Consider the following 13,214-nt stretch of genomic DNA (forward strand, 5'->3'; position numbering starts at 1 on the left):
TAAGTGCACATTAAACGACCCTAGGGGGTCAAAATTCAACCAGAGTCGGCCACTACAGCGTGCCTCATAATTCGATTGTGGTTTTGGCATGTACAGCTGCTTACTTCAGTTAATGTTTAACACTTTTGCTATGATGCGATGTGTGTGAGGCAATTCCAGTGCTAACCTATGAACAGTTGTGCACAACGCGTCAAGTGAGCACATCATGCTGTGCATAATGTGTACTATGCAGACTAACAGCTGTGGTGCATGCAAGCATGGTGTTAGAAGTAGGTTAAGTGGAGTGATGACACGTAAAAAAAAAGAATCCGGCACCAGTTTCTTTTTTTGCCGAAAGGTGGCGCCAGATGTGTCGGGGCTCGCCTGGCTATGCCCAGAGGCTTATGCAGTCTGGTTCTCGAGCGTGTTTAAAGCAATCGAAGGGGCTAATTGTAAAGAAAGCGTGGCCGTGCTATATTGTGCACATAAGTTAAAGATGAGTTCTTCGAAAAGTTTGATGCATGAGGGCTCAGCATGCAGCAATAAAAAGCTCATTGTCACCGCGCCTGGCCTTGGTAATGTGCCTACCTGGGTAATAAACGGGCAGCTGATCCCATGGCCCCGTTCTAGTAAACCTACGTGTGCGCTGAGTACATCGCATTTGCTCTGTATTTGTTCTCGCATGATCATATCTATGTATTTTATGGTCAATGCCGCATAAAGAGCGAACATGTGCTACTGTTACGTAATGTGTGAGCCATACCTCCGCTCCATAATATAAACAAACGGGTATCCATGTCAACAGGCACTCATGTTGTGCAGCTGCAAAGATGGTCTGTGCAGAAACATTTGAAGCATATACAATGACAAGGTATGGTAAGTGAACCAATTAAAGCCCTAATGTTTATCGGAACATAGCACAGGTACATTTTGTGTTTACATCAACCTCCAGCTGAGGTCAAGCGACCGAACAGAATATTTGCCATGCACCGCTAATATAGTTGCTAATCCTGTACACAAGATAAGCAGAATGCTTTAAGGTGCAACCAGGTTAAGGGAGAATGCAGTCAAGTGGGTGACAGCTTGTGATGAATGGCTATGAAGCTGTTCTCTGAAGTAGGTGACGGGCTTGTGTGTTTTTAAGTAAATTTATAAAAACAAATCCGTAGTAATACGTTGACAATTTTATTCACGGTATTGGCCTTACCTATGCAATCCACAATTTTACCTTAAGAGGGCAGTTATAGCTCGAGGATTAATAACACCGCTACCTGCCCTGTGAAAAACTATATTGTATGGGGATGCCAAATAATACGAAGGAATGCAGAATGGTGCACAATACAGTGGACAACAAGAAGAAAAACCACTTTATTTATTTATTTATTTATTTATTTATTTATTTATTTATTTATTATACTTTTAGAGCCCAATAGCACTACAGAAAGGGGTGGGAGAAAAAATGGCAAGGCTTGCAGCAATATATATATATATATATATATATATATATATATATATATATATATATATATATATATATATATATATATATATATATTGCTGCAAGCCTTGCCATTTTTTCTACAAGCCGTCTTGTAAAGCAATCTTAAACTTTTGGTCAACAGTTATGCTGGCGATTGTGGAGGGAAGGGGGTTCCATGCGACACTTCTTCTAGGAACAAAGGAGTCATTACACAATTTTGTGAGACAAGCAGGTAGACCCACCTTGAAGCGATGCTCGGTCCTTGAAGATATATAATGAGGTGGATGAAACAGAACGTTTTTCAGCTCGTTGTTATAATCATCATCCGCCTGTCTACGCCCACTGCACAGCAAAGGCCTCTCCCATACTTCTCCAACAACCCCGGTCATGTACTAATTGTGGCCATGTTGTCCCTGCAAACTTCTTAATCTCATCCGCCCACCTAACTTTCTGCCGCCCTCTGCTACGCTTCCCTTCCCTTGGAATCCATTCCGTAACTCTTAATGACCATCGGTTATCTTCCCTCCTCATTACGTGTCCTGCCCATGCCCATTTCTATTTCTTGATTTCAAGTAAGATGTCATTAACTCACATTTGTTCCCTCACCCAATCTGCTCTTTTCTTATCCATTAAAGTTACACCTATCATTCTTCTTTCCATAGCTCGTTGCGTCGTCCTCAATTTAAGTAGAACCCTTTTCGTAAGCCTCCAGGTTTCTGCCCCGTACGTGAGTGCTGGTAAGACAGCTGTTATAAACTTTTCTCTTGAGGGATAATGGCAACCTGCTGTTCATGATCTGAGAATGCCTGCCAAACTCACGCCAGCCCATTCTTATTCTTCTGATTATTTCAGTCATGATCCGGATCCGCAGTCACTACCTTTCCTAAGTAGATGTGTTCCCTTACCACTTCCAGTGCCTCACTACCTATCGTAAACTGCTGTTCTCTTCCGAGACTGTTAAACATTACTTTAGTTTTCTGCAGATTAATTTTTAGACCCACCCTCCGGCTTTCCCTCTCCAGGTCAGTGAGCATGCATTGCAGTTGGTCCCCTGAGTTACTAAGCAAGGCAATATCATCAGCGAATTGCAAGTTACTAAGGTATTCTCCATTAACTCTTATTCCCAATTCCTCCCAATCCAGGTCTCTAAACGCCTCCTGTAAACATGCTGTGAATAGTATTGGATAGCTTGCCTGACGCCTTTCATTATTTGGATTTTGTTGCTTTCTTTATGGAGGACTACGGTGGCTGTGGAGACGCTATAGATATCTTTCAGTATTTTTACATACGGCTCATCTACGCCCCGATTCCGTAATGCCTCTATGACTGCTGAGGTTTCGACAGAATCAAATGGTTTCTTGTAATCAACGAAAGCTATATATAAGGTTGGTTATATTCCGCACATTTCTCTATCACCTGATTGATAGTGTGAATATGGTCTATTGTTGAGTAGCCTTTACGGAATCCTGCCTGGTCCTTTGGTTGACGGAAGTCTAAGGTGTTCCTGATTTTATTTGCAATTACCTTAGTAAATACTTTATAGGCAACGGACAGTAAGCTGATCGGTCTATAATTTTTGAAGTCTTTGGCATCCCCTTTCTTATGGATTAGGATTATGTTAGCGTTTTTCCAAGATTCCGGTACGCTCGAAGTCATGAGGCATTGCATATACAGGGTGGCCAGTTTCTCTAGAACAATCTGCCCACCATCCTTCAACAAATCTGATGTTACCTGATCCTCCCCAGCTGCCTTCTCCCTTTGCATAGCTCCCAAGGCTTTCTTTACATCTTCCGGGGTTACCCGTGGGATTTCGAATTCCTCTAGAATATTCTCTCTTCCACTATCGTCGTGGGTGCCACTGGTACTGTATAAATCTCTATAGAACTCCTCAGCCACTTGAACTATCTCATCCATATTAGTAATGATATTGCCGGCTTTGTCTCTTAACGCATACATCTGATTCTTGCCAAGTCCTAGTTTCTTCTTCACTGCTTTTAGGCTTCCTCCGTTCCTGAGAGCATGTTCAATTCTATCCAAACATACTTGCTTGTGTCAGCTGTCTTACGCTTGTTGATTAACTTCGAAAGCTATGCCAGTTCTATTCTAGCGGTAGGGTTAGAGGCTATAATACATTGGCGTTTCTTGATCAGATCTTCGTCTCCTGCGATAGCTTAGTGGTATCCTGTCTAACGGAGTTACCACCGACTTCTATTGCACACTCCTTAATGATGCCCACAAGATTGTGGTTCATTGCTTCAGCACTACGGTCCTCTTCCTGAGTTAAAGCCGAATACCTGTTCTGTAGCTTGACCTGGAATTTCTCTATTTTCCCTCTTACTGCTAACTCATTGATCGGCTTCTTATGTACCAGTTTCTTCCGTTGCCTCAGGTCTAGGCTAATTCGAGTGCTTACCATCCTATGGTCACTGCATCGCACCTTGCTGAGCACGTCCACATCTTGTATGATGCCAGGGTTAGCGCAGAGTATGAGGTCTATTTCACTTCCAGTCTCGTCGTTCAAGGTCCTCCACGTCCACTTTCGGCTATTCCGCTTGCGGAAGGAGGTATTCATTCATCATCATCATCATCATCAGCCTGGTTACGCCCACTGCAGGGCAAAGGTCTCTCCCATATTTTTCCAACAAACCCGGTCATGTACTAATTGTGGCCATGCCGTCCCTGCAAATTTCTTAATCTCATCCGCCCACCTAACTTTCTGCCGTCCCCTGCTACGCTTCCCTTCCCTTGGAATCCAGTCCGTAACCCTTAATGACCATCGGTTATCTTCCCTCCACATTACATGTCCTGCCCATGCCCATATCTTTTTCTTGATTTCAACTAAGATGTCATTAACTCCCGTTTGTTCCCTCACCCAATCTGCTCTTTTCTTATCCCTTAACGTTACACCTATCATTCTTCTTTCCATAGCTCGTTGCGTCGTCCTCAATTTGAGTAGAACTCTTTTCGTAAGCCTCCAGGTTTCTGCCCCGTAGGTGAGTACTGGTAAGACACAGCTATTATACACTTTTCTCTTGAGGGATAATGGCAACCTGCTGTTCATGATCTGAGAATGCCTGCCAAACGCATCCCAGCCCATTCTTATTCTTCTGATTGTTTCTGTCTAATGATCCGGATCCGCAGTCACTACCTGCCGTAAGTAGATGTATTCCCTTACGACTTCCAGTGCCTCGCTGCCTATTGTAAACTGCTGTTCTCTTCCGAGACTGTTAAACATTACTTTAGTTTTCTGCAGATTAATTTTTAGACCCACTCTTCTGCTTTGCCTCTCCAGGTCAGTGAGCATGCATTGCAGTTGGTCCCCTGAGTTACTAAGCAAGGCAATATCATCAGCGAATCGCAATTTACTAAGGTATTCTCCATTAACTTTTTTTCCCCATTTCTTCCCAATCCAGGTCTCTAAATACCTCCTGTAAACACGCTGTGAATAGCATTGGAGAGATCGTATCTCCCTGCCTGACGCGTTTCTTTATTGGGATTTTGTTGCTTTCTTTATGGAGGACTACGGTGGCTGTGGAACCGCTATAGATATTTTTCAGTATTTTTACATATGGCTTGTCTACACCCTGATTCCGTAATGCCTCCATGACTGCTGAGGTTTCGACAGAATCAAATGCTTTCTCGTAATCAATGAAAGCTATATATAAGGGTTGGTTATATTCCGCACATTTCTCTATCACCTGATTAATAGTGTGAATATGATCTATTGTTGAGTAGCTTTTACGGAATCCTGCCTGGTCCTTTGCTTGACAGAAGTCTAAAGTGTTCCTGGTTCTATTTGCGATTACCTTAGTAAATAGTTTGTAGGCAATGGACAGTAAGCTGATCGGTCTATAATTTTTCAAGTCTTTGGCATCCCCTTTCTTATGGATTAGGATTATGTTACCGTTTTTCCAAGATTCCGGTACGCTCGACGTTATGAGGCATTGCGTATACGGGGTGGCCAGTTTCTCTAGAACAATCTGCCCACCATCTTTCAATAAATCTGCTGTTACCTAATCCTCCCGAGCTGCCTTCCCCCTTTGCATATCTCCCAAGGCTTTCTTTACTTCTTCCGGCGTTACCTGTGGGATTTCGAATTCCTCTAGACTATTTTCTCTTCCATTATCGTCGTCGGTGGCACTGGTACTGTATAAATCTCTATAGAACTCATTGAACTCGTCATCCATATTAGTAATGATATTGCCGGCTTTGTCTCTTAACGCATACATCTGATTCTTGCCAATTCCTAGTTTCTTCTTCACTGTTTTTAGGCTTCCTCCGTTCCTGAGAGCATGTTCAATTCTATCCATATTATACTTCCTTATGTCAGCTGTCTTACGCTTGTTGATTAACTTCGAAAGTTCTGCCAGTTCTATTCTAGCTGTAGGGTTAGAGGCTTTCATACATTGGCGTTTCTTGATCAGATCTTTCGTCTCCTGCGATAGTTTACTGGTATCCTGCCTAACGGAGTTACCACCGACTTCCATTGCACACTCCTTAATGATGTCCACAAGATTGTCGTTCATTGCTTCAACACTAAGGTCCTCTTCCTGAGTTAAAGCCGAATACCTGTTCTGAAGCTTGATCTGGAATTCCTCAATTTCCGTCTTACCGCTAACTCATTGATCGGCTTCTTATGTACCAGTTTCTTCCGTTCCCTTCTCAGGTCTAGGCTAATCGAGTACTTACCATCCTGCGGTCACTGCAGCGCACCTTGCCGAGCACGTCCACATCTTGTATGATGCCAGGGTTAGCGCAGAGTATGAAGTCTATTTCACTTCTAGTCTCGCCGTTCGGGCCCCTCCACGTCCACTTTCGGCTATCCCGCATGCGGAAGAAGGTATTCATTATCCTCATATTATTCTGTTCCGCAAACTCTACTAATAACTCCCCCCTGATATTCCTAGTGCCTATGCCATATTCCCCCACTGCCTTGTCTCCAGCCTGCTTTTTGCCTACCTTGGCATTAAAGTCACCCATTAGTATAGTGTATTTAGTTTTCACTCTACGCATCGCCGATTCCACATCTTCATAGAAGCTTTCGACTTCCTGGTCATCATGACTGGATGTAGGGGCGTAGACCTGTACAATCTTCATTTTGTACCTCTTATTAAGTTTCACAACAAGACCTGCCACCCTCTCGTTAATGCTATAGAATTCCTGTATGTTACCAGCTACATTCTTATTAATCAGGAATCCGACGCCTAGTTCCCTTCTCTCTGCTAAGCCCCGGTAGCACAGGACGTGCCCGCTTTTTAGCAATGTATATGCTTCTTTTGGCCTCCTAACTTCACTGAGCCCTATTATATCCCATTTACTGCCCTCTAATTCCTCCAATATTACTGCTACACTCGCTTCACTAGATAACGTTCTAGCGTTAAATGTTGCCAGGTTCATATTCCAATGGCGGCCTGTCTGAAGCCAGTGATTCTTAGCACCCTCTGCTGCGTCGCAGGTCTGACTGCCGCCGTGGTCAGTTGCTTCGCAGCTGCTGGGGACTGAGGGCTGGGGTTTGATTGTTGTGTTCATATAGGAGGTTGTGGCCAAGTACTACGCCAGGGTGGCCAATCCTGCTCTGGTGAGGGAGTGCGTTACCGGTTCTGGTCACCGAAATCAGGCCACACTCCAGGCCTGTCTATGTAATTTTATCAACACGTGGATTTTTTTTCTTTTTTTTATCCGGTGGAAAATTGCCGGCACCGGGATTCGAACCACGGACCTCTTGCATGCGAGGTGGGTGTTCTACCTCTACGCCACCGCTGCACTCGTTGTTATAATAATAGACTTTAGAAGAGTTAACTGCTGGGCTAGTTGGTGATCTTGCATACTGAAAAGATTTTGCGCCAAAAACACAACACACACAAGAAAGACGACAACACCACGGGCGCTACTTCAACTGTTTAATGGGGGTGAAAGCACTCGACATATATAGCCTTCCAAAACACCGCGCATGCGTACAAGGCAACTTGGAGTACATAGTTTTATCAAAGTAGGCGTGATAGAAACTTCAGCTCAGCCTCGTAAAGAAAAACCGATTTATCACTAACACAGTTAGGACCCGCTTTCTTGATGTAGAAGGCTTCCAATGGGATAATAATAGATTTTATGAAAAAGGTTAAGGCGAAATGACTTTCGACGCAACGAAAGGTCAGGCAAGTTTAGGGTTTTCTTCATATATGTGACACTGGAATGACGTGAATAATTCAATAAGATGAAACGTGCTCCGCAATTCTAAATAGCTTCAAAAGTTTGAGTGAGTATAGTCTGAGTAGGATACCATATGGCGCATGCGCACTCTAACTTATAACGTACCAAGGCTTTGTAAAGTGTTAACTTCAGGGACGATGGGGCATCAAAAAAGTTTCGATAACCAAGCATGTGATTGGCATTGCTCGTTACATATTGGACATGTGTATTCCACGAAAGATTGGAAGAAATGTGAACACCAAGGTATTTATAACTGTCAACAGATGGTAATGGAATATCATTGAGCCATTAAGTACGTGGACAATGATTAGTGCTGTGGCGAGAAACTTGCATACTTTTACACTTAGTTGTATTAAGTGTCATGAGCTATTGACTGCACCATTAAAATACCTTATCTAGATCTCGTCGCAGGTTGAGATAATCGCATGGTTAGTAATTTATGGTAAACGACGCAGTCATCTGGAAACAGTCGGACAGTCGAAGAAGAAAAGCAAGTAGGAAGATGATTAATACAAATCAAGAAGAACAGAGGGCCCAAAACAGACCCTTGCAGGGCAGCAGATGTTACGGCAGAATTAGGTGAAGAGAAGTCGTTAGCTGTCACATACTGACTACGGTTAGAGAGAAATTCCTTAATCCATCCAAGTACATTGGGTTCTATGTTAAGTTGATTAAGCTTGAAGATAAGTAGATCATGTGATATGGAGTCAAATGCTTTAGCTAAATCTAAATATATGCAATCAGTATCAAAGTCATGATCCGCGTTAATAAACAAGTCGTTAGTAAAACAGCAATTGCGTTTTGCACGAAACTGCTTTACGAAATTCATGCTGATAAATGCTGAAGGAATTGGACTCAAGGAATTCAGTGAGGTGTGAGTACATTATATGCTCTAGGATTTTTACTGGAATGGATGTTAATGATATGGGGCGGTAATTACTGGGGTAATGTACATCACCACATTTATGCACAGGGACCATCTTCCCTGTCTTTCAGTCGGAGGGCAGTGTAGACATCTGTATTGACTGTTGAAAAAGCTTTGACAATATCAGTGAAGAATAAACTTGTGTACACTTCAGCATTTTTCATAAGATACAATCTGGACTGGCTGACAAAGACACATTTAAGTCGACAATCAGCCTTTCAACACCAACTGCACCTATAGCAATAGAATTCATTGGTAAGAAGTTGGTTTTTGGTATATGCGGAAATACTGTGGGGGGTGCTCTTATGAAAATGAGTAACAAACACATTGTTCAGAACATTGCAGCATTCGCTTTGAACTACTGGAACATTAGATTGGATTAAGTGAATGTGTGTCCTTTAAGTATCGTTAATAATGCCCCAAAATTTACGAGGATTAGAACGAAGTAGCAAAGGAAGAGTTTTATCAAAGAATTCCTTCTTGGCTTTTGAAACCGCAGTACAGAATTCTCTGTTAAATTTTTATAGCAAGACCAGTGGTCTATTCTGGCTGTGAATTTTGCGCGTTGAAATATCCGCTTCTTTTTGTTGAGCATGTGCTTTAACGTGTTATTAAACCATGGAGACCGAGTACTTGATGACACTTTCCTTTTAGGTACAGAACGATCAATAAGAGACAAGAGTTTGTTTTTATAAAGCAACCAGCTGTCTTCAACTGATCGCTGCTCAATACCGGCGAAAAATCAATCATCAAATACCTGAAATTCCCTAATAATTCCAGTTATGCCTGCTTTACCGTAGTCTTGGATGACCCTAGTTTTTTTCTGATTGGAAACCTTTGCCCATAGAGTGGAGTGAATTATAGAGTGATCGCTAATTCCCAGTGAATGAGTTAAGCCGGTAGCTATGTGTGGTGTAGTGGTGAGTATTAAGTCTAGAATATTAGTGGAAGTGGGAGTTATGCGAGTGGGAAGGTGAACGAGCTGAGTTAAGTTGAAGTCCTGACAAGAAGTTTAAAATTCTTTGCTTTGAGCTTTAAGGAAACAGTCTCATTCCCACCGGATGTCAAGAAAATTGAAGTCGCCAAGTAAAAAGAGAGGCGATTTTGGGTATCTGATGAACAGCTGATTGACAACATTGTGCAATTCATTACAGAATGACAACGATGCAGTTGGTGGCCGATAACATACACAAAAAGTTATTTCGCGAGAATCGATGAGCATGCACACACACACAAGCTCAAGCGAGGATACAATTGGAATTACATGGGAAGCAAAACAATTGGCAACCGCCAGCAGAACACCACCACCAGACCGGTAACCATGATCACATCGGTAAATTTATAGCACTTATCACAGTCCAAATTTTTTTCATTTTTAACTTTTGCAGAAAGCCAAGTCTCCGTCAGACCAACAATATCAGCAAAGCAGGAATCAATAGCGGAATACAATTCCACCTGTTTATTAAGAATACTCCATATATTGGAAAGACAAATAGAGGCGTCTTTTGTGCAGGATCTGGGCGGGCATAGCTGTGATGCACTGGAAGTGCCAGCACGTGCGGTTACAGTGCCAATGCTATCCTGCGCATCTACTGATCGTGCGGAAGCGATTTTGCGTACGCTGTCACTTACTGAGCAGTAAACGTACGTTTTTTATCCATGATCACTTTATTTATGTGAAGAGAGTATGGCTTCCCAGCTACCTTTGCAAATGCCGTTAGTTTCCTCATCGAGTTTCGCGTAGCTCTGCAGCAATCTTCGCTAGCTGATACACCAGTCCCCTTAACCTTATGTTTCTGTGCCCAGACTGCATCCCTGACTTTGGGCGTTTATTGGATAGTGCATTATTTATACCAGCACAGCACATGCACAACATAAAGCTGTCAAAACAATGGAGAACAATGAGCATTTCAAAACAAGAAACAATACTAGGCAAGCTTTGAAAGCTTCCACAGCTTGTGTTTCTTGTTTGCTTCAGTGTTTCGCAGCTGCTTGCAGTACTGTCTCATTCTGATTCCCACATAATGATGAAGCACTTGCAACATAAGATCAGCCTTGTGATGATTACAGGGAAAAGACAATTAAACTATAGTTTTCCACTGCGTAGTCTCGTGTTATGTCGCATGTGAAAGGCACATACGTGCCTTTCACCAGCATGTTTGCGAAACATTTTTTCTACTTCTTTTAAAAACATGAATAAGGAAGTGTTTGGGTGCACTAATCCTCCTCGCGTCTTGCATACTACTAATGCTTCTCCCTGCCATGATGTTGCATTATTTTTAGCCGTCAAGCCATTGCGGCATTGTCAAGCCAGTGGCTCGGGCAGCCTCGAAATATTGTTGGGACGGTGCATTTTGCCAAAGCAGCCCTCCTTGGTGCACTTACAAGAACATGTTCTTTGTATAGCGCTTCCCACAATTTGGTGAGAAATCGCTCATCAAAATGTTTTTCGCAAACAAAATCTGTTGCTTGTAGCTCACGATCCTTCCGTGGAAAAGTAAGTCACCAAACTTTGAATCGGTCCTCTTCCTTCAAAGCAGCAAAAAGGGCCACTTTCTCAGTGCACAAATCGTAACCTAAGTTGCATTGCTGTACAAAACACTTCTTTCCCATCTCATATTCATTCGATGTGCTACTTATACTTGCTCCAAAGGCAGAATGACAAGTGCGGTCAACAGCAATGAGACACATGCACACAAGCACAATGCAAGGAAAAACTAGTAGCAGTCACCGCACGTGCAGCTCAGTAAACGAAGCGGCCACCGTGGACGCGGTTTACGTGGTTACGAACTAAAAGCCTCTCGGCACCTAGCGCGCCCTGGTGGAGAAAAAGAGAAGCACATCTTCGTTTTCCGCATGGCAGCTGTGTGCAGGTCTTTTCACCTAACCAATTCTAACACCGTGATGCAAGGTAACATTTAACATGAACTTACCACTCTCATACTGCACTAAATGATAAAGAAATTAAACATTTGCTATCGAAATCAACACTGATTATCGTATATAAAAAACAGCACTGATCTTTGCTTCTGAGTGCGTGGGATCTGCCAAATTTTTTTTCTTTTATGTCTTTTGTAATGGTGACCTGCCTTATATTTATAATGTTGTGCCTGTCCATTTGTTTTTTGTAGCAAACGGTTCAACCACCACCCTGCTTGACAAAAGATGGCCATATGCATTAAATAAATAACTTCCTTTGTGCAGGTGGTTGAGGTTGTCGTTCAGCTTCGCTACAGTGGGGGTCCTGGCCTGCAGGTGCGCTACTGTCGCCAACAGGGCCTGGCCCTGACTCTGCAAGTGCAGCCGTCGCTCCTCATATCAGGATGGGATGTCTTACCAGCACAAGAGTATGTTGCACTTACACACACATTGTTAGACAGGCACTCGGTGCTGGCACTATGTACCACACTTAAATCTCATTAAATGGAACACGCTTCATTTGAACTTCCGGTTTATTCGAACTGATGCTACTGTCCCATCAAAGTTATGTGTATTCTAGTGGGTGGAACCACCTGGTAATTCGAATGCGCAAACATTTGTGACGGTTAATTTGAACATACTGCACTCCGACAATGCTCTCAGCAGCGCACCAAATAATGTGGCGGCACCTCCGTCCAGCATTGCTCTGACCCTGCCATAGAAGAAATGCTTAGGAAAGACCCTTCAATGCCACGTGTGAAGAAAAACAAATGTGGCAAAAATTTCACCATCTCTCAAATGGCAAGGTCGCCGTTTCCGTGTCGTGTTGTAATGCCCTAGCCACACTAGCAAAAAACACGTGCCGTGAGAGAGATTGGTCCTGGGCCTATTTTTCGTGGCTTGCCGTGACGGTAAGTGAGCCACGAGGGGAGGAGGCCAATGAGAGCAGTCCTACAGTGACACACGTGCGGAAAACTGGTGTCATGCAGACCCACTCGACCGCACTATTCGTACTTGCGTCTGGCTCAGCTGGACTGCTTGTTTCGCACTATATTCTGCTCTTGTCAGCTCTCGCTCGCGCTTGTTTTGGTTGGCTTGGTTTGGTCTCGTTCGCACTTTTTTTTTCAGTGACAAGTCTAAATCGAGATTTCTCGATGGAAAGGTTGTTGCAGACAGTGTGCCATATCCGACTGACACGACAGATGCTGAATGCAAGGACGCAAAGGCGACATCCATTACCTCATTCTCCTTGTCTTTTGAATGTGGCGATGCCGCAATGGAAGGTAGCGCACCGACATGATTATGATCAGTGGCAAAGACTTCATCATCTGAATAAGACATGACTTGCATTAAGAAAGCAGAATGAAGAAGGTAAATACAGCATTGATCCGTCGGCAGATGAAGGAAAAAACATGCGAGCATGCAGAGGGAAGCAGCAGCCGAGCCCCAGTCCTGGCCTCGGCAACTATGCTGCTTCGGTCACAGTAGGTGGCAGAGGTAATTAGCACCATCCAGCAAGCTGGCGGGAAAGCAAATCAGCTTCCCTCCTGCTTTTCCTCGTACCTATGCTCCCCTCCCTTTCAACTCACTCGTAACTCCCTCACCTTCGACGGTCTCTGCACACACCCGCCTCTGCGCTGCCGCCAGCCCCGCCGGCCCGGGGCCAGTTTAGCCTGCTCTCTAAAGTTTCATTTTCTGCCATTA

General features: G+C 43.5%; 1 protein-coding gene across 4 annotated transcripts in view; it reads left to right on the plus strand.

Moving 5' to 3' along the window:
- Positions 1-13,214, plus strand: part of brun (trafficking protein particle complex subunit brun) — a 663,235-nt gene that overhangs the window by 495,031 nt on the left and 154,990 nt on the right. For all 4 annotated transcript variants that reach the window (XM_070522710.1, XM_070522707.1, XM_070522708.1 and 1 more), the window contains one exon: positions 11,796-11,938. In XM_070522710.1, the coding sequence (XP_070378811.1) occupies positions 11,796-11,938 (143 nt within the window). The remainder of the gene's footprint in view (positions 1-11,795; positions 11,939-13,214) is intronic.

Source organism: Dermacentor albipictus, chromosome 7, assembly GCF_038994185.2.
Source record: "Dermacentor albipictus isolate Rhodes 1998 colony chromosome 7, USDA_Dalb.pri_finalv2, whole genome shotgun sequence".
Taxonomy (NCBI): domain Eukaryota; kingdom Metazoa; phylum Arthropoda; class Arachnida; order Ixodida; family Ixodidae; genus Dermacentor; species Dermacentor albipictus.